The 21,019-nt window shown below is 42.0% G+C and overlaps 2 protein-coding genes and 1 pseudogene across 2 annotated transcripts; all 3 read right to left on the minus strand.

Moving 5' to 3' along the window:
- Nucleotides 1-1,887: 1,887 nt before the first annotated feature.
- LOC124648627 lies at nt 1,888-9,361 on the minus strand (annotated as a pseudogene).
- A 4,219-nt stretch (nt 9,362-13,580) lies between these two features.
- LOC124648920 (putative F-box/LRR-repeat protein 22) lies at nt 13,581-13,970 on the minus strand. Its single transcript, XM_047188601.1, has one exon. It carries the CDS (start codon nt 13,968-13,970, stop codon nt 13,581-13,583), a length of 390 nt encoding a protein of 129 aa, XP_047044557.1.
- A 3,153-nt stretch (nt 13,971-17,123) lies between these two features.
- Nucleotides 17,124-19,561, minus strand: LOC124707567 (protein LSD1). Its single transcript, XM_047239228.1, has 6 exons — nt 19,384-19,561; nt 19,050-19,227; nt 18,491-18,604; nt 18,144-18,257; nt 17,514-17,623; nt 17,124-17,391 (listed from the first exon to the last, which is right to left on the minus strand). Exons 2-6 carry the CDS (start codon nt 19,114-19,116, stop codon nt 17,356-17,358), a joined length of 441 nt encoding a protein of 146 aa, XP_047095184.1. The 5' UTR covers nt 19,117-19,227; nt 19,384-19,561; the 3' UTR covers nt 17,124-17,355.
- Between the last annotated feature and the right edge of the window lie 1,458 nt (nt 19,562-21,019).

The following is a 21,019-nucleotide window of genomic DNA, read 5'->3' on the forward strand; positions in this document are numbered from 1 at the left end:
TTTTTCTCTTTGTGGCTGTTGTGGAGCTTGCATAGCCGGGCAATGATTGAGATGGAGCGATGCTGCCGGTTGCAAGTTCCATTGATTCAATATTTTATTATCTGCTAAGTTGAGGCATCGATGCCTCTACATGCTCCGATTCCCTAAAAAAATTTTGAGGCATCGCCTGGGCAGCGTAGGGCACCGGTCATTGACGCCCGAAAACTGTTTCGAGCACCGAAAAAATCACACGCTGTCGAGGGCCTAAGTAGATGTCATCTGGGGGAGATTCCAAGTTTCCTAATATTCCTCTAGTTTCACGCCATTCCTCTGCGGGCTATTATGTCCAAAACCAATGAAAATTACCTTCTAAGTCGTGTGTTAATTTTCGTCAAAGAAACTATACGGCTTATTAAAAATGCAATTGCAGCAAAATTGAGAAATAAATTGGTGTGCCTGCCTTGGCGGAGTTTTCTCCTTGGCAGAGGTTAGCTTATCTTGTTTTTTTTCTAAAAAAATCCGTGAGCATCTAGAAACAGAATCTACGTAGTATGTCAATTCCCATGTAAATCAACTAATTGCCTAGGCTGCAACAATGTGGAAATAGAGTCTGGCTTTAAGATTGAAACATGCTTTGGTGACGAAACGTGATGGGGTGAATTCAACTATATTTGCAGGTTGTGTTGATTTGGCGTTATCTATTGGAAATGTCACGTTCCATCATTGCTCATGCGAAGCCAACAAATTTGCTCATGATTTAGCTAGAGAGTGTTTTTCTAATAAAGTTTCTTATAATTGGATCGATGAATCCTCTAGATTAATTAATTGCAAATTTTTGAACAATATAACTATTGTTGCAAATTAATAAAATCCCACATAGTCCTCTTTCCTCAAAATTTTTTGTCGCTTGCCATTGGTGGGTAAAAAGAATCCTATCTTAATTGCTATGTCAACACCTATGTGAATCGAGAAATTAAGTGCAATTTCATTCTTGAACATCGTATGCTGTTGTTATAGCAAAACCTGAAATTACAGCAAATTGGGGTGAAAAGTTAAATTTTGCGCCACTTTGCTTTCGGTCAGGCTCCGCCACTGCACGCCTAGGTTGTTAATCAACACCGAACATGCTAGGATCGGACGGATGTGGCTGCAATCAACTCTAAGGTGAAGCCATCTCCTAGCCTAGTGTTGCCTCCCACACCTTCAGCTGCATAGTTTCACAAGGGCCGTCACTGCAGCACCACGAGGTCAGGTGGGCTGGCTTATCAAACAATAGCAAAAATCTGGTCACCGGGAGGTAGGACCCAAGGAGTGACACATCCGGAGGAACCAACGAGCGCCATATGGAGGAACCAACCATATGCTCTCAAAACCAACGAGCTTAGAGCTCTTTCAAGATTGTTTAGCTTGAGCCACTGGCAGACATATATTTAGCTAAAAATTTCCCAATTTTCTCAAAATCAGGGTACACCTACATTTTCTTTTGCGTTCCTTAATTGTGATAAAAATTTCCCAAACACATATGTGTAGCTAATATTTTTTTCAAACTAAGGGTAGAATTTTTTCTCAAATTTTCGGGGAGGCCACAGCCCACCAGGCCCTCCCTGTGCCTATGCCCCTGGCTTAGCTCAAGCTACTTCAATTTTGTTAACAAGCACCGTGGCCACAAGGGAAGTGGCAACTCCCACATTGGTAGCTGACGAGGCAGGTGTAAATTAAATTATGTGATGTACTACTTAATATCCTGTGTTGCTGCCACCGTACAACATCCACCTATCAGGGTGTTGCTGGAGTTTTTTTTTGTGAGATACCCCAATAGGCGTACCGAAGGGCTATTAGAAACGCCAATGAAGGTGCTATATAAGACATACAATATTCACCAGACACTGCATGGTGTAGTCATGCAAACATGACCCTATGCTTACAACAGTACGAGTACTTTGGTTTACCAACGGAATTACTCAGTTCAGGAATTTAAAGTAGCACAAGGAGAAACGCTCATAGGCAACTCGATTATGGACCAGAACTAGGAGTCCTTTCGCAAGCAACTCCAAAACAGACGCCCTCAGGCCTCAACCTTCTGCTTCGGAACATCTTTCATCGCAGCATAAGCTTTCCTGTATATTCAATGGAGAACCATTAGATACTTGGGTTCTATATCTTCACAAGTTCTCATGGTGAAGACATGAGCGTGTACTACATACGGCATAGTTAAGTGGCCAATACTGTAGTTAATGATGAGGTGCGCTGAACAGTAATTTCAGTTCATCTCTAGTTAACCACCAACCGAAATGTATAATGTAACCAATGAGGAGTTTGCCAGAATAAAAACAAAACGAGGCAGATGGGATACCTTAATGCCTCCTCAATCTCAGTGTTGGCTGGGTCCAACTTGAGTCCATCCAAGAAACGTTGGCATGCACCCTTGTAATCCTGATGACAAAAAGCAAGTTGATGGTCAAAAACAATTTGCAGACAAACTGACAAAGAGGAAAGAACATCCGACAGTCTCTCCATGTAACCTTCAGCAACATCAGCGCCGCGCCCTGCCGGTAACAGGCCTTCGGCCAGTCAGGGCGCATCTTTCTACATTCGTTAGCATCTACCAACGCCTTGTCTCCGTCACCCATGAGAAGCGAGCAAACACTCCTGTTTGAGTACATGGTTGCATCATCCGGATCAAGCATCATTGCCTACAACCAACATTCCAACAAGGCAACTAGTATATAAACACCGAGAGGGGAAATAGTATGAATAATTACTTGAGCCGGTATATAACTAAACCACGAATGAGCCTGGAAAACTAAGTCATTCAGCCTAAAATACAACTACCAATAAATAGAACAAGGCCATACCAGATGGAAATAAAAGAATATATGGCAGTGCGATATTTTTTGACTGTCTTACCACTTGTGGATGTCATGCCGCTTTCTTATCACTTCATTCGTTATACACTATGTCTTAACCCGACCCAGAAAGTACTAACTCCTAAACGACAGTCCAGTTATACAAGTATACTACTAATGAGTGGTAAATAAAATACGGAATTTATCCTCAAAATCAGAGGAACACACCATGATAATCTACCCGCTTCATGTTTGACTTGCTGGAAGCACAACAATACTTACTCTCCCTATGCATGCCTGGTACTCGCCCGTCCAGAAAATAATGTCGGAGATTTATCTAAATTTGATTGTATCTATATACTAAATAGTGTTTAGGTACATTCGAATTTAGACAAATCTACACCATCCTTTTCGAGACGGAGGGAGTAACAAATTCAGCATTCAGGATGCAGACCCTCTGGGTAGGGACCTTGCCACTATGTGACTCGAAATGGTGAAGCCACCCAGCTCCGTGGGAGAATTTGGATATATGGACAAGTTTTGTCCAAGATAATACTTTAGATCAATGTATTTGCATTCAAGAATAATGTAAACCAAGATCATAATCTACGAAATTAGGAACCTTGCTTGCTTCAGGTTGGGAGCTATGCAACAAAAAAGTGGGTATGCTATAAATTATAACATATGGAGCTAAATGAAATGTTGCAAACGAACAATGTAATGATGCTTTAACATACCACACTGTAGGATCCTGCAGCAGAAAAATAATCCTTCTTCTTGAAAGAGTGATTCGCAAGTTTCTTAAATCCTGCCGCTCTAATTTTTTTTTTAGACACAGGCTCATCCTGAATCATCAAGATATCAAAATTAGTGAAGGCTTCAGATACAGAAAAAATATATACAATTTTAAACAAAAATACGTAGAATTGTGATCCAAAGACTTGAAACATAAGGATCTGATTATATACAAATATTTATTTTTACATTTTATGATTGCATACTTGTGAGTATATCCAAGCAGCTACGTGGGGAATTGTAAATAAAGAATTTATTGCATAAATGGCAAACTAAATTCGTACAAATCAGTGAATACAATGCTTTGGTAACTATGAAGATAAACCTTGTACGTCAATCTAAATACAGATAACCTCACCAGTGCTGAATTTCTCCACTAAACCTCCGCAAGCACATTGTAGGATACTATGCACCATCTGCTATTTTCTACAATAATTTCCATGTACCCTCTTGCTCACAATCAGGGATTACAGGTTCGAGTGGCATTATTTAATATTCATTTTGTTCAATTAACGTAAAGCTTGTCTTTGATTTGAACCATATATTTTCCCAAAATACTTATAAAGGAAACAGTGGAAATAAATTTCAAATGGTGCGATCTTTAAATCGCAAGTTTTACAACTATGATACTGGCTATTGCCCGTTACCCCTATGTTTGACAAAACCCCACCAGACACAGAAATCATGTGAGCTTCTCTTTTCTTCCCGTCTCTTATCTGGTAACATGAACTAAATATTGACGTGAACAGTATTCACCTATCCCTACAAAGATTGGAATAGGAAATTGTTTGGATATTACTAAAAAATGAATTTGTTTGGATCAAAACATTAGAAAACAACTTGCGCATTCAGGATTTTGACCTATCAGCCTGGTATAACGGTGTGCCGGTGCCTAACTAGCTTGACATCTCTAACTAACACCAGCTTTGTCAGCCTAGATAGTGATCCTCTGTGGATCATTGCCAAATTATGGTGGTAAGGGTGAGTCGCAAGTGAGTTCCAGAAACACTGCTTTGTCTGCTCCTTTCTCTCCTTGCCAATTCATCCCACTGCCTTGCTTCTTGCATTCGCTAATGCACCAACCATGAAGGCCTGGGGTTTAATTTCAAATATGTACAACTGCACCATACCAGTATCAAATTGAAATTGGGAATTTTGATCCCTTTCTTCAGTAGAAACTATTCAAATATGCAATGTAAGTACCGGAGCCTTACCTGGTATGAGGTTTTTGTTCACGCTAGAGTCTTCAACTGGAAGCTTACATCACAAACTATTACAAGGATCTTTTTGGTCCTCATGATGAATTGATGATAGTCACGTTTTCCTGGTCTAACATCTATGCGATAATATTCTGCAAGTCTCCTTTGAGGAGAATGTAATTTTAACTAATTTATGGTGTAAGAAATGACAAGCGAAATTTTGCAAATGGAATTAAACAAAGGCCCATGCTCACAGAATTTTATCAGACTTGTTGGGATGTCATTAACGATGATACTATTGTTTTCGTGGAGTTTCATAAATAAATTTTGCCATTACATAGTGAATTTTGGAGTAATAACCTTGTTACCAAAGGAACCTGAGGTAACTAAACCTGAGGTAACTAAGATTCCACAATATAGACCCATATGTCTATTAAATTCAAGTTTCAAAAATTTCACTAAGACAAGTATGAGTAGATTAAATGGTGTTGCTCTCAACGTCATTTGGCGTTATATACTGGAAGGGGTTGTCATTTTACATGAGGCGATTCATGATGTACACTCAAAGAAGCTAGATGGAGTCATATTTAAAATTTACTTTGAGAAGGCCCAGGGCAAGGTTTGATGGCCTTATGTACTCTTCGAATGAAATGTTTTGCACCCTTATGGAGAGCATGGATAGAAAAGCTTTATGCAAAAAGGAAGTGTTGCGCATAAAGTTGATGATGTTAGAGGTTCATACTTTCAGTAAACAATGGGGTTTCGAAAGTGGCGGTCCTCTATCACCAATGATTTTTAACATTGTGGTTGATATGCTCCACATTTTAATCAATATATAGCAAGGAAGAAGGGCTGATAACTGGTGTCATCCCACATTTAGTTGGTGATGGTTTCTCCATTTTGGAATATTCCGGTGATACTATTCTTTTTATGGACCATGACTTACAGAGGGTTGCAAACATAAAACTAATTTTGAGTGCATTCGTGCAACTTTTTTGGGTTAAAAATAAATTTCCATAATAGTGAGCTATATTTTTGGGGGCTGCCAAAGAACGAGAAAACACCTATGGTCAACATTTTGGTTGTGGTGTACGATATTTTTTACATTTAAGTATCTTGGTATTCAGATTCATGTTTGGAAACTCCGAAACCGAGTTTGTACGATGAATGCGAATAGGTTTGAGAAAAGGTTGAGTTTCTAGAGAGAACAAATATTGCCTTGTGGTGGTCATTTAAATCTTGTTAATTCCATGCTAGGTTCCAAGTTGTATGCTTGTAGAGTTCATAAAAATAAATAGACCTTGCAAGTATATATGTGGTTTAAAAGAAATAAATCTTACATCATCAGGAAGAATACGTTCGGCAGCAACGTCCTCCTTAATGCAATTGACGAAGTCAGTTGAAACAAGTTTTTCAGAATGGAGATTCCCCATAGCATAGGTTAGAGCTCCCTTGGTATCAGCACCAGCCTATCACAGAAAAAGATTAATTGTGTGTCCTCAAGATAACCTTGTTAAGCCTGTCCTCAAAATGAGCTGGGTAGCAACTTAAATTTCTGCATTTTCAGGAATCAATAGAAACCATAAAGCCAGCGTTTCAGAATGAGTTTTCAACAAGTTAATTTCGTTGAGTTCACTCTCATCATACTTGTGGTAACAACATTGACAAGTAGGTCGGAAAAAAGGTTTAGAATGTGTCTACTGCATGTGGACAAATTGCAGTGTACTACGACTGGTAAATGTTCACAAAACAAAGGCCAGCACAGGGAGTTGAACGTTCTCATAAAAAATAAATAACTTGAAAAGGCTGAGATGAAGGTACAATACCCTAATCAGGAGAAGCATACATTTCCTTGAGTCAGCATCTACAGCTGCGATGAGAGGTGTCTTACCATTTACCATTTTGTTGCGCTGGTGACAAATATTTAAGATATCAGCGCTTATAGTCAAAATGATAATCAAGGGATTAAGATAAAATGTATACATGTATATTACTAAAAATAAACGGCTTCTATAGGCAATACAAAATACATAAGCATACTGTGAAATTATAGATCAGATTCCAAGGTAATTACAAAATGCATCAGCATATTGTAAAATTATAGATACAACCTATTTTGTAGCTTACTAGCATTTGGTGAATCCTTGAAATTTTGAAAGACACTGTCCCTCAAAAGGGAGCATGAGAACAAGATTGACTAAATTATATTGTGAAAAATATTCAAAAGACAATTGCAGCAAATTTACTTCAAAATCGATGTCGGTATTTAAGGGAGCAGAAGTGACAAGCTGTGCAGTGGTATATATCTTGTATTCCATTAAAAAAAGTAAGTAGAAGACATGCATTGGCAGCAGAACTATTACTAATGCAAGGAAATATATCCTAGATTTAATTGTACATTACCTATTACGATGAAAATCTGAACCAGATAAGAAGAAAGAAAATGTAATCAAGATTTCAAGAGTTACAATGTCACAGTCTTAATGATATGGAAAATCTGGGGCTGTGTATCTAATGGGAAACTAAAGGCAGAAACATATGCACTTATAAACTTACGTCTGCATTGTGGTCTAATAAAATCTTCATAATGCCATCATGCCCATAAGTAGCAGCGCAATGAAGTGGTGTCCCGCAATAAGCTACCAGATCAATATGGGCTCCTTTAGCAAGCAACAGTTTAACAGTTTCACAATCTCCTGAAAAAAAGCATGAACTTGCTAGATAAGAGGATAGGTATTTCTATGAAATTTTATTTCTGAAGAAAATACAATCAGAAATTTACTGGAGCAGAGGATAGGATTTTCGTTGGACGATGTCTTTCTTTTGAAAAAGCCTTATGCACCTCACTCGGCCTTGACCATGTGCCATAAATAATGACTTGTATGGATAATTGGGTATAGTAGGAACTAAAGCTAATACATTCTCCGTGGCTACATCATCTATTACCATGTGAAACGAAGGAAAATAGATCCTAGTAAGAAAACAATACTTAACCACACCATAATAGAACTAAATTGAAAAGACAACATAAGAAAAATTGCAGCGCACAAATGCATAACAGAGGCATGTGTTTGTAGAGGTAGACCTGATATAACGGCTTCATGTAAAGGGGAACACCCATCGTGTTTGGCCTTGTTTGGATTGGCACCATGATCAAGAAGATATTTGGCGATACCCACACCCTTAGAAGGTATTGCGAATAACAGAGGTGTTCTACCTGTCAAGCACACAGTAATGTAGCTTATTGATTAAAAAAAATCTCTAAAAGCATAACTTTCACACCCAAAAAATAAGCAAGTTAGGGTCGTAACATCACTATCTTTTCTGAAAGTATAAACTGTAGAAATAGCTACTCGACATACACTGAGTAAACCAACTGAATTTCTGTATATATGAAGTAGGATGACGTATTCCGCAAGACAAGATGGCACAAATGTGCAGTATAGCCAGCTCCAAAATATGAATAAGCGAGCTGATTTCATATAGTATATAATTGCAGCATACGCATGTGTGCAATAAAGTAAATAACACAATCCTGGACAATAATTATTTACCACGGATGGGGCCTACTTATGTTAGCCATTATTACGTAGGATATTACGTGAGATATAATAACTGAGTCTGGGCTACTCTATTTTGTTATGAAGCAATATCATTCAACTGTTTTTTATAAAATAAGCAGGTATGGACATATGTTAGCATTAATGAGATAAATTGCAGGGTGGCAAATATACAGAGCAACAGATAGATGTTATTATGTGATTATGAGTGAGCACAATAGAACATGAAACGAAGCAAGTGCGAAACCATGCTATTTCCTTCACAGTAGCAGGCATAACCTTAGCAAATAGCAAGCACAAAATAATCAGGCACCATAATATGAAATAATGACTAGCTAAGCCCTGAAGATGAAATAAAATCCCTATAACCAAAACAGAGCCCACTGCAAATATAAAATAGCAATTGGTGAAATTTGAGTATTTGACAGACTCATATTATAAATTTTCTTAGACCGCCTAGAAAGAAGAAACTAAAACGAAATGTACGTGTTGACAAAATCCTAAATCGATATAGGGTTTCATTCAGAGGGACCCTGACCTTCCTTGTCGACACCATTGACATCAACCTGCAGCTCCTCGACCAGGTACCTGCACACCTCCAGCCTCCCTCTGCTGGCGGCGACGTGCAGTGGCCCGAGACCCTGTAGCAGCCCGACATCTTCCACCCTCAGCGCTTCCACCGCCTCCTTGAGACTGCCCCTGCCTGTGTCCAGCTTCATCACCAGCTCTGCAACGGAATGGATCTAGAGAGTCGGCGGTAGTTCTTTGGAGCGACAGATCGAGAAGGGGCCGGAGGAGAAGGCCGCTTACCCTTGAGGAGAGGGAGATCGCCGTCGGACGCCGCCTGAAATACCATGTTCAACATCAGCCCGCCGACTGGGGAGAGGCAGCGTTAGCGTTTGGCTTGGTTGGGGATGAGAAGTTGATGAGAGGTGGACAGTAGGAGGGGCTTACCTGTGAAGGGTGCGCGCGGCGGCGCCATGCCGTCGATCGGGGAGCAGGAGATGGTAGGGTTTATGGTAGGGAAGGAAGGGCAGGAGGCAGGAGGAAGACCAAACAATCCGCGCCAATGGAAAGGAAAAAATTGGCCAGCGCCAGGCAGACAGACCCTCTATTTATTTTTGCCTCGTAAAATGCAAGTAGAGGGTCATGTATTCACTTTCCACCGGTCGAAAACTCATCCGAGCTAGCAGACCCCGTATCCCCACCCCGTAAAACAGAATCCTACGGAATATTCTGTTTTCAGCGGCGACGCGCGGGTGGCTATGGCGGCGGCACGGGGAAAACGGTTGGGAATTCTGAAATGTCCGCGCGCCCTAGCTGAAATGGGATGAGGGGTTGGTCCTGTATTTAGCCTCCCGCCCCGTACAAGTAAGGGGCGAAGAGCCGCCCCGTAGCCAAAACTGTAAAAAATCGACGCGGGGGCCAGTTTTACGGGGTCTGCTAGACGGTCGGGTAGAGTCCTATCCCGTATATCTGCGGTTATTTTATGGGGTTGGGCCTTTTAGGGGGTCTGTTAGACATGCTCTAAACGAATCATGTGATTCTTCGGATGTGGCAGCCCCTGCAGTTGGTGCTACCTGAGATTGCAAGGTACTCCCTCCGTTCACTCCGATTTAGTATAAACTTGTACTGTACTAAATTTGAGTCAATTAAAAAAGAACGGAGGGAGTATCAGAGAACTTATCTACTCCAGTAGTATTAGCAAGTCTGTGCCTTTATTCCTTTACCAAATTCACACCATGCATTACCCGTGTATGCATACTAGTGTCTGCTAAATGGTGCGAGTCTTGTTTACTTATATCTGCATAAGGAACTTGTGATGTGGGGCGCGGTTCATCTTTGAAATTTCTATGTTGAGATACAGAAATCTAACCTACACAAGCTATTCAGACCCTGAGACAATTGACTAGAACCGACAAAAAATCCACAATTGGAGCAAGTATTGAAATGTTGAAGGGAATCCACTGCCTCCCGTACAAATAAAAAGGAAACAACTGATACGTCAAACAGACTAGTAGTACGTACTCGCATTTCAACAAGATAAAACAGATTCGCTTACAAAATGATGATGCTGCATGCTCCCAAAAAGTGTAGTCTGACAAGCCCATGTCAGTACAAAGATTTGCGTGTGATCATATCATAAATTACTTGTAATACGAAGGCATACACATTTTATTGACGAAATCAAAAGCACATATATATAACTGATCTACTGAAACTAATTTGATGCATTTTGATTAACCTGCATGGTTTGAATGAATATTTATTTGCAGCGGATGATACGATCGAGAGTAGATATAGAATTCTGGTTCAGAAATTAAAGGGTAAAGCTGCTAGTCTCCTATCGAACTGAACAGAACATTGCTAATCTATTTTTTGTTGTTCTCAGTATCACTTATTGTCTTGCTTACATAAATAGATGAGTTGAACAAGCTTTAAACACCACGCAGAGAGGTGAATAAATCCCCAAGCTGAAAACTCAAATCCTCGCAAGAATATACCGGACATCGTGGAAGGCAGAAGCATCCGGTCAGGCACTTCCATCCGAACATTCAAATCACCAATTAATTAGATTCTAAGGTTCCTATGTCGACGTCTACGTGGAACCTTGTCAAAACTCCTTTCATGCTCTTCAAAATCGGTCTCTTGAGCATGACTAAAGCAGCAAGAGTGGTCAGAGTCTTCGGAGTCATAACCCTCGGCATACAAATAGCCCTCGGCATACAAAAAGTCACAGTCACCCACATCAAGGCAATTGTAGTATGTGTGATAACCATAGTAATGATGGCTACTGGTCTCGAAATACCTGGCGAAGTCATTATATGCATAGGGATGTAGCTTCATCGTCTTGACCCTGGCTCGCAGGCTACTATCTATATGGACATTGTAGCAACCACGGAGGTCAAAAAACTCAAGGTGAGGGAAGTTGTCAAGGATGATCGTTAGCCCTTCGTTGTCAAGGTTGCTGCCGTAGAGCTGCAGGGAGCGTAGCTCGTGCAACCTTGCAATGGCCAATGCTTCGCTATTGTTGGGAGGATATCTTGCTCCTTTGTAAAATCTGAAGTGCTTCAGTTGCGGACAAGTGGTGGCAACATGCTCAATAATCCCTGCGACACATCCACCATAATAATGGTAAAGCTCCAGCTCCTCCAACAAGGGCCACTTCTTTGTTGCGTCTCTGAATGCTCCACTGTTAATGATAACAGAGGATACTACTCTAAGACGAAGGCTCTTCAACAAGGGCGCCCTGCAAGAATAGCACGTGATTTAAGTAGCTTGTAATATGCCGGTCAAATATACAACATCACGATTGACCAAAGAGTAAAAAATCACAGGGAGCAATCGGAAATAAGAGAAATATCCAGAAGAAGGAAAATAACACTTACTGCTCCTCTAGAAGAATCACTTTATGGATACTCAAGCATTGCATTTTCATAGAATTGTTTCTTAAGGAGTACATTTACTTTGCAATGATCAAGCACGACAAATACTAGCATTACTTGTTGTCTATGATCCTTAACTGCAGCGACCTTCCCATATCAATCCAGGCTGGGGCCGCCTCTCCAGCAACCGCGGTTATCCTATGTGAGCCTCACCCGCCAATCACGGGTGACTGATGGTGAGAAGGGGAGTGTGGGAGGAGGACAGGGCGATGGCTAGGGTTTTATCATGTCGTCGCCCTGAGAACAAGGCGAGCGAAAACATCTTACTCTGTTAAATATTATGATTGTTGTATTGTTTCTAACATTATCAAAATTGTGCTACATTTTCAGAACTTAGACAATGAGAGTTCCAATCCTAATGGTAGTATATGCTTTTGAGAGACATGGGTTACATATCTTCTATATGTAAATAGCTAGTTGTGCTAGATTTCCTTGTGCATGCGTTCTTCCACATCACCTTAATTATTTGATAGCCGTTAGGTCGAAATTGTGTGATATCAGCAAGTTAGGCATGTACACATAACTTCATAAGTTACTCTTTTAGATTTCTTTGCACATTAATTCTTCCACGTCACCTTAATTATTGATAGTCGTGTGATCGAAGTGGTGTGATATGAGCGAGTCATGCATGTATCCATGAGTTACCTTTTCGGCATTAATCAATCCATGTGAACAATAATGCCACATCATCAAGTCATGATGCCTTTTATTCACGGAAATCAAGCCATGCCCATTAGTCACATGTTAAATTTTGCATTGATGGCATATATGTTGGACGATTAGAGCAAACATATATAGTTTATGATTCACATATTTTTTTGTTAAAACATGGTGTCACGCTGAGTTCAATTAAGAAAATATCCTTTTATACATTACTTTGTCACATACTTACATAGGTTCTATTTAAGAAAATGTAAACGGAGAACACTCTTTCATTTTTAAAAATAGTTTTAGTTACTTCTATGCACATATTTATGTATTCATTTTAACATGATTTTCTTGGCATCGTCTATTTATACAAAATTAAAGATGGTAATTTTACCCATAGGTAAAGATACACATAGGCACCGTACCTATATATGGGTAAGGGTAAGATATGAGTGCATTTGTATATCCGTGGATATTACACATGCCCTATATGTCAAGTCATGGATAGGACATGGGTACATGTCTATACCCTGCCCCGTTTATACCTATCATGTGGAACCGTAGAGGTCCAACCAATGCAGCCCAACAACACACGAGCGCAAGGGTTTGTCAAAGCCTCTGATAATTTTCATGTATATGTTGTTAAGTTGAAATAATTAATTTTTTTTGGTTAAATATGCTATTTGATAAATGTAAAATCGTGAACATTCATATACTGTTCGATCTGCCTGTTTGGTATCCAATAGGTATGGGTACCCACCATGTATGGTATGTGCAAAATTTTATACCCGTAGATACAGGTATGGTAGAGTTTTGTACCTACCGACAATAAGGATGTAAGCTTGGTATTGATCTACCTTGTCTATATCTATCCATTAGGAAACATACATTACTACGTCTGCTAGTTAACAGACACGACTCCAAAGCATTTGTCTTTGTTTTGTAAAGAAAAGGTATTTTTACGTTTGCGGTGAGAAGAGGAAGTACCAAATCAATAGACATACATATACCAGAAATTTCTCGATGCATTTAGACCAAATCGAAGACGGAAGAACAAATTAATGATAGTAATGAATAGAGATGCGGGTGGTGGGTTGAACAGAAATCTTACTGATTGCCTAGGAAAAGGATGAGGTCCTCATCGACGTAGTCATCATCGCCCATGAACTCCATGCACTGCCCAGAGCTGAACCAGATGGCAAACCGCGCCATCCTGTTGAGGCTGATAGTCTCGCGGAAGAGCAGGGAGTGTCCGCGCAAGTCGATGCGGCGCCACAGCTCGGGCTCGCGCGCGGCGCTGCGCCAGGACCGGCACGCCCTCGACGCGCCGCCGAACATGAGGTCGACATGGTCCAGCTTGTGGAAGACGTGCAGCAGCGCGTCCAGCGGCAGAGCCGCCCAGTTCCTCCTCCTGGATCGTCTCCTTCGGATCCGACTCAGCCGTCGCGAGCTTCCGTCCCTGGGAGCCGGCGGTGGCGGCGGCGATAACAGCGGCATCGATCACGATGTGGACCTGTGGCGTCAACCGGGCGAGATCGAATTGGTTTGATGGACTGCTAGGCTGATCGGTTCTCACACGGATATGTGTTTTCCCTATTTTTCATCAGGAAAATAAATCACCGTCGTTTTCTTGCGAAATTATAGTATGTGTGCTCGTGCAATTCGATATCGTTCCGTGCCGCAAATTTACACGAGAAACATAAACACGGACTTTGTTTTAGCTATATCTTCTCTTTTTTTAGACTACTAGTTTTTTTTGAATCATTTTTTAGACTAGTTAGTGTACACATCTTGATTAATTAAATCAAATCAAAATGTGGTACGGAGTATATGATTTAGGGTTTAGGATTTAGGGGTTAAGATTGTTGGCAAGGAGGTGGAGTGTGTGGCGGCAAAGAATGTGGCAGATGGCACGATGCGGTTGCTGCTGTCAAGGTTGGTAGCAAGGAGGTAGAGTGTGGTGGATGGCAGGAGGTGTTGCCGCGGCATGGCCGACGCCGCCCGACTCCGCCTGTTCCACCAGCTACTCGGCGTCCTATCCATGCTTGGCTCAAGGGGAGATGTTGCATATGCTTAGCTCCTGATCACCCCGCTGCTCTTTGTTGTGATCCCTTCAGGTGCTCTCGTTGCCTTGAGAATGGACATCGGGCACGTGATTGTCGTAACGCTTGGCACCCTCTGAGCTTGTTGGCAGCCCTGTCGCGTCGCACCCCCGTCAAGCGCATGCTCCTCGCGCGAGCCTAGGTTGAGGCCTCGCTCCCGTCCAATGTGCCTCACCGTCGGTCTTGGCGTGATAGTTATTTCTTCTCCTGTTGGCTCTTTGGCCTCGGCGGATAGGCAATCCGCTTTGGAGAAGCAGGCCGAGTTGTTTCAAGAGGCCATCCGTCCTCTCCACGAGGTTGTTGACTCCTTGCATGGATGGTTGCTACCGTTTGGGGATTTTCTGGAGCGGGTAAAAACTATGTTGGGTAGGCTCTCCCGAACGCTACCGATCCTTTGGTCCTGCCTGATATTGGTAAAGTGAGCGCGAGCGGAGCGAGCCTTTATGGTTGTTTCTCTCCATGCGCTAAGGTGGGCTCGGTGGTCAAGGCTCCAGTCATGCAGATCACGCCCGAGCTCTTGGATTTGTGTGGTGATGTGGTGATGCCTCATTCTGTCGCTAAAGCGAGGTCCGACTCACATGAGATCTCGGATGTGGCTCCTTCGCCGAGTCAGGCACTTGGCTTTGAGAGTAGTGCTGTTGTTGGAATGTTGGCCATGATGTCTCTCTTTTTGCCTCGGTCTGACAGGCAAGTGGTTGCTATTGGTGTTGGGGTTGCTAAGCTGTGGTCGCCAGAGAGGTTTGCGATTTTCTCGCCACCTTGGCTGCTGCCTACCCTAGATCCGTAGTGGCTTGATGGATGCCCCAAATGTCATAGCATGTCTTTGTTGGTGTGGTGTTGGCGTCGCTTTGTGGTCTTATAAGCTGGCTAGAGTGGGTGTGTGACCTTAATGTTTTGGGTCTTTTTTTTGTCTTGGATGTGGATGTGTGGATTTGACCCTATTGTTGTAGATTTTTTGTCCAATTTTCTCTTAAAAACTAGGCACTCTCTTTTTAGCTAATAAATGAGGCAAAGTTTTTACCTTCTTTAAAAATAATATGATATACTGAAGTAGTAGAATCGATGATCGAGGAATATACTGATGGAGGGCTCGTGCGTATAGAATCGTGCGGCTGTTTAGGCCATCTAAAAATTCTTTTTGTTGGGCTTGGGCCACACAGTACAGCAGAAGTATAGCTGAGCGGTTGTAATGCTTGTTTTTTTTTAACAATCAATACCACATATATTTATAGCAACAAATAGTACATGGTAGAGATACATGAACCGACTCCAACGATTATAAAATAAAGTCTAAAAGATAGTAACAAATCTTCGAGGTCTTCAATTTCTTTCTTCTTCCAGAACACAATCTTGAAGACAGCCAAAGATAGATAACGAACCATAGACCTGTAGATACCGACGAAAGTTCTCTCATAATTTTTTGAGCCGCAATGCCAAGGCTGTGTGCATGCACGCAACCATTAAAGCAGTCATACAACATCGGCAAGAGTACCAACACCAGTATATCAGGGAATAATAACCGACTAGCTTTGTCGTCGTCGATGGAGAGTCGAGAGTACGAATCACCATTGTCGAGGACGTAGCAGCCGGGACAAAAACTGCGAGGATAATCCTCCTCGCGGCAACAACGACAAAAGATCCAAAATCGATCTGCCGAAGCAAGATCCGAAGATCCATACCTAGAAAATTGTAATTGTTCAACACCACCATTAACGCCGAGAAGAAGATCTCGTCGCCGAACGAATGGCCGAAGATCACTTATTGCAGACGATGCCATCTTCATCATCGAGGGGAAACCAACAAGATGGCGGTTACCAAAATCCTAACATAATCTAATGAAAACAATTCGAAACTCCACGCATAGATCGGATTCCCCACTCCTCCCGACGCCAGCGAAGCCGACCGGAGGATGGGGAACCAATCTATGGAGGAGGATGAACTGGAGACGGCTAGTTTAATCGAGCTAATAAATCTCTAAAATTACTTACTAGCCCCAGCCGATAAGGAAAAACCCATGCGAGCGACCAAACACGCCTCAATACACTGGCAACTGGCAAGTGATGTTTCTGTGCACCATCGATGCCTTTACATCATCGTGTTCTCTGAATTTTCCTCATACCTTTCCTGCCAATAATTGGATCTGCGCTGATAGAGTGATCATAGACTGACAGTCCTTCTCAGTCTCAGATCAGATGCATCACTGCAAATTGTTTGCTGGCTGGGACAGAGGAGGATGGTGCCGGGCGGCCATCGGAGATTCGGAGTTGGACAAGAGTCAGAGAGATGGAGCCCAGCACACACCCAACCCTGTGTCCTCGCAAGCAACACCATTTCTACTGCATAGCCATCATTCAACTCTCATCTGATGTGTTTCCACACCCACCTTGTGCAGAATTTGGATTTTTATGTGTTCGTGACCAGTTCATGATCATTCTGCGGTAATACGGTTCGGTTCAAGAATTGGCACGCCAAAGCATAAAGAAAATAGTTCTTCATATAACCACAAGAAAAAAAACTTAAATAAAACACAAGTAAAAGAAGCTAAATATGAACATAAACATGGTGGGTTTATGTATCTGTCTGATCCAGTTATACAGATGATTCGACAAATTTTGAGCACTAAGTACTAGCAAACTTCTTGTTTAGTCTGCAAGCTTGCCAGGTCCAACGATGGGAGACGGTGAAGGGAGGAAAAGATTGCTTCTGGGAAGAACTCTATACATGTGCACTCAAAGCATCCTTATTTTGGGAAGCTGCCTTCACAATAATATTGCAGAATTTCAGTTGCTGGGCTTCTGGTCTGTACCAGGTGATGCCTGAAAACGGAAGAAACACATTTCAGGTAGAGTTGCTATGAAACTCAGGCTGCTCAACAGCAATATCAATTAGATGATGTGAAATCTAGGAAAAAGCAAGTGCTCTGATGATGAATACTTACCCCAACTGATGTCACAAAACTACAGACTGCACATTTGACAGACCTTGCGCCGTACTGGTACATCAGCAGCATTCGGCAATTCCCGCAGTTTACATGGGCAACCTGATTCCCTGCGTTCAAGGACAAGGGAATCATGTTTCATTCAGAGTGTTTGAGATTAGATAAGCACAGATCCACTCATCCTTATGAGTTATGAGTTCTTAGCAAACGTGGAGATTATTCAGAAGTCAGGACTCAATGCTAGCCATATCATTCAATCTTTGTGTTTGTGAATCATCCAGCAACTGTAGGACATGTTTGTCAGGCTTAAAATTAGGAGATATTCATCAAACTTTGGTAGATCTAGGACATCCTTGTCAAACCTTTACTTTTCTGAATCACAACAAATGCATACATCCTACTGTCCAATTTCGATGAGTGCGACTTCAGGATAAGCCAATTTTACGATGTTAACAGTTATCGACTGATTGCTAGAGCTTTTCCCACCTCAGAATAGATTCTGTTCAGAATGAGGATTTAACATACACAAATCAACGCCAACATTGTTTCAGAAAGGCAATTGAAACCAGCGGAATACGCCACTTGCAACTGAGGAACGGAAAAAAGATAGAAAAACTTTGGTTAATGTACCTTCCATTGCCAGGTTGACCGTGTGGCAGCAAGAACATTGTACACTTGTCGCGCCACGTATGTACATTAGGAGAGTGTGGCATCCTCCGCAAACTAGCTGCGCCATCTCGGTCCCTGCACCAAATCCGGGTGGAAAATTCATTCGGGTAACTACACTTTACGATATTGCCCAGTTAATGTTAAGCTTTTTGGGTTGGTTTAAGGGAGTACATAATCGTGAAATCTGCAGCTATATGTCTGTACACTGTACATAGAAAAGAAGCAAAATCCCCCGCCCTTGAAAAACTTCTGAAGTGAAGTGCACAGATTAACCAGAGAACCAATATGAGTTTGATTCAAGTGCATACCGGGAGCCGGCACGGTGGTCACAGTACTGCAAACTGCGCAGCATACTGACGGTGCACCAGCAGGATACATGAGCAGATTCCGGCATCCGGAGCAGACAAGTTGGCTTTGAGCCCCTGAAATTGCACAAGCATGGAACCTTAGCTTAGTGGCTGAATCTCACCTACCAATAACTGAAGGTTTAATTTCAGAAAAGCAATGCAATGGCAAAATCAGCAGAGAAATTTCTATGGCTTCATGGATGTCATGAGCTCAATCTTCTGTATCAGAACTTCAGAGAATATAAAAACAGCAGAAGGAACTGCTATAGAAAACTCCACTTCCTATATTTCTAATCCAAAAATGGAATATAAACTGGAAGGCTGCTCTTTTGTGTCAAATGAAACTTCAATTCCTATACATCTAGTCCAAAAATCACGAGGAAGCCTGGACGCTTATGCCGTTTACATCTTCATTTTCGGGTGGTTAAGAAATAAGAAACATCAAATTATTTTTGAAGGAAAATAGAGAACAATTTCCAAATCTGTCTCTGTTCTTGCAGTACCCAGTTGGAGACCATACCGGCATTGGGGGTGGGTGGTGTGAAGGGCACAGGAGGAGTTGGATAAGGGGCAAGGGGAACCGGCATTGCCGTGCCCGCGGCTGCCTTAGCCGACGTCGTCGTTGCTATCGGCGAGACTCCGCACACTCTGGTGGAAGTCGAGGGCTAAGAACTGATTGCCTTCCCCTGCATGAAATCCTGCAGAGAGCGCCGGAGATTCCGATGAGAACACTTAGATTTTACAGAAAAATATCAGCTTCACGGTAAATCGAGCGTCAAGGAAGCAATTAGGGAAACGAAGTGTTGCGTCGGTAGCAGCACTCATTGCGGCAACAAAGTCAGGCACCGAATCACCTGCTCGCTGCTGGACTGTGCCACCGCTGCCGACGCTCGTCGCCACACAGCACTGCTGCCGCGGTCCGCGGACGCTAGTCACCGTTGAGCCCGAGGAAGAAGGTGGGCTTCAGAGGAAGAGCCGGGTCCGCATGGTGCCACCCCGGGCAGACGAACGCCTCCGGTTTTGGTTGCTTCGCTCGATCTGGTGCAGATTTCCGTTGAGAGAGACAAATAAGTTTTCCCCGCGTAATGAGCTGAGAATGCGGCGGATAATGTAAGCACGATACTATGGTTGAGAACGTGGATTCTCTTTCTTATCCTCTTATTATGCCATGTGGACCCATATGAACTTATCGTGCCATCCGGTTATTCGTAAAATTCATATCTTTAGAAACTTCTCTGAACATTTATGCATGGGTCTAACTATTTTTCAGTTGAACGAGAACTAACTTCAATTCTTATTAAGATGATGTCATAAAATCATAGTTGCAACAGTTATGGTATAAATTATGATTAGCACAAATCACAAATTAAATATAACGGGTCGGAGCAATTTCCTTAGTTGCATTTTCACTTGTATCCGACAAAATTTCCATCCGGTTGATAAGTATGCACTGTGTGTCATTTAGAAAAGAGAAAACAGCATGTTATACGATGGCTCATCTCTTAGCATTGTCTTCAACAAATAGTTTGTGTGCTTCTAAAATATTGATATGGTGATAATTAAACTATTAAATGTGTGGTTAAGAGAAGACATCTGATAATAAAGAAAATCATCTTAGCTTAACTAGATCGAAGGCACACAAGTGCCCAAGCTTTAAATTAGTAAACTTCCGTAGGGCTCTTCTCTTCTTATTTTTTTTCAAAATAAGGCTTTTCTCTTAGTTAAGAAAATACTGACCTCTTTTTTTCCCTCTCTCCTCATAATAGGGAATCATCATACATGGTACATGGTACTGTTAAGACAACATCACCGTACTTGGTAGGTTATGTTGTATGTACATAACAACAATGCTTAGGACCCGATATGTTATGTTGCATGCATCTACCCCTTCACGTCTTTCCCCAGGTGCCAGAGGCACCCCCGCCGCCGCCTAGCAATATCCCCGCCGATGGATCCCCTGTCGTCGCTGCCATCGGATCCCCTCGCCGCGGCGGTGGTGGCTCCCCTCGTCGCCGAATGTGACTTGGGGTAGTGGAAAACGGATCAGTCGCTGGAGCTGCTGGGGCGGTGAGAGTCGGCGAGTCGCTGATTTGCGACCAGGGCGGCGACCCTGCGTCGGGGTGGTGGTGGAGACCTTCTCCGGTGGCGTCAAGGCCATCAGCGGATGCAGGGCTGGGGCAGGTGGTGATATGCCCAAGAGGCAATAATAAAAGTGGTTATTATATATCTTTATGTTTATGATAAATGTTTATATACCATGCTATAATTGTATTAACTGAAACATTGATACATGTGTGATATGTAAACAACAAAGAGTCCCTAGTATGCCTCTTAACTAGCTTGTTGATTAATGGATGATTAGTTTCATAATCATGAACATTGGATGTTATTAATAACAAGGTTATATCATTGTATGAATGATGTAATGGACACATCCAATTAAGCGTAGCATAAGATCTCGTCATTAAGTTATTTGCTATAAGCTTTCGA

This window comes from Lolium rigidum, chromosome 4, assembly GCF_022539505.1.
Source record: "Lolium rigidum isolate FL_2022 chromosome 4, APGP_CSIRO_Lrig_0.1, whole genome shotgun sequence".
In the NCBI taxonomy this organism is placed as follows: Eukaryota; Viridiplantae; Streptophyta; class Magnoliopsida; order Poales; family Poaceae; genus Lolium; species Lolium rigidum.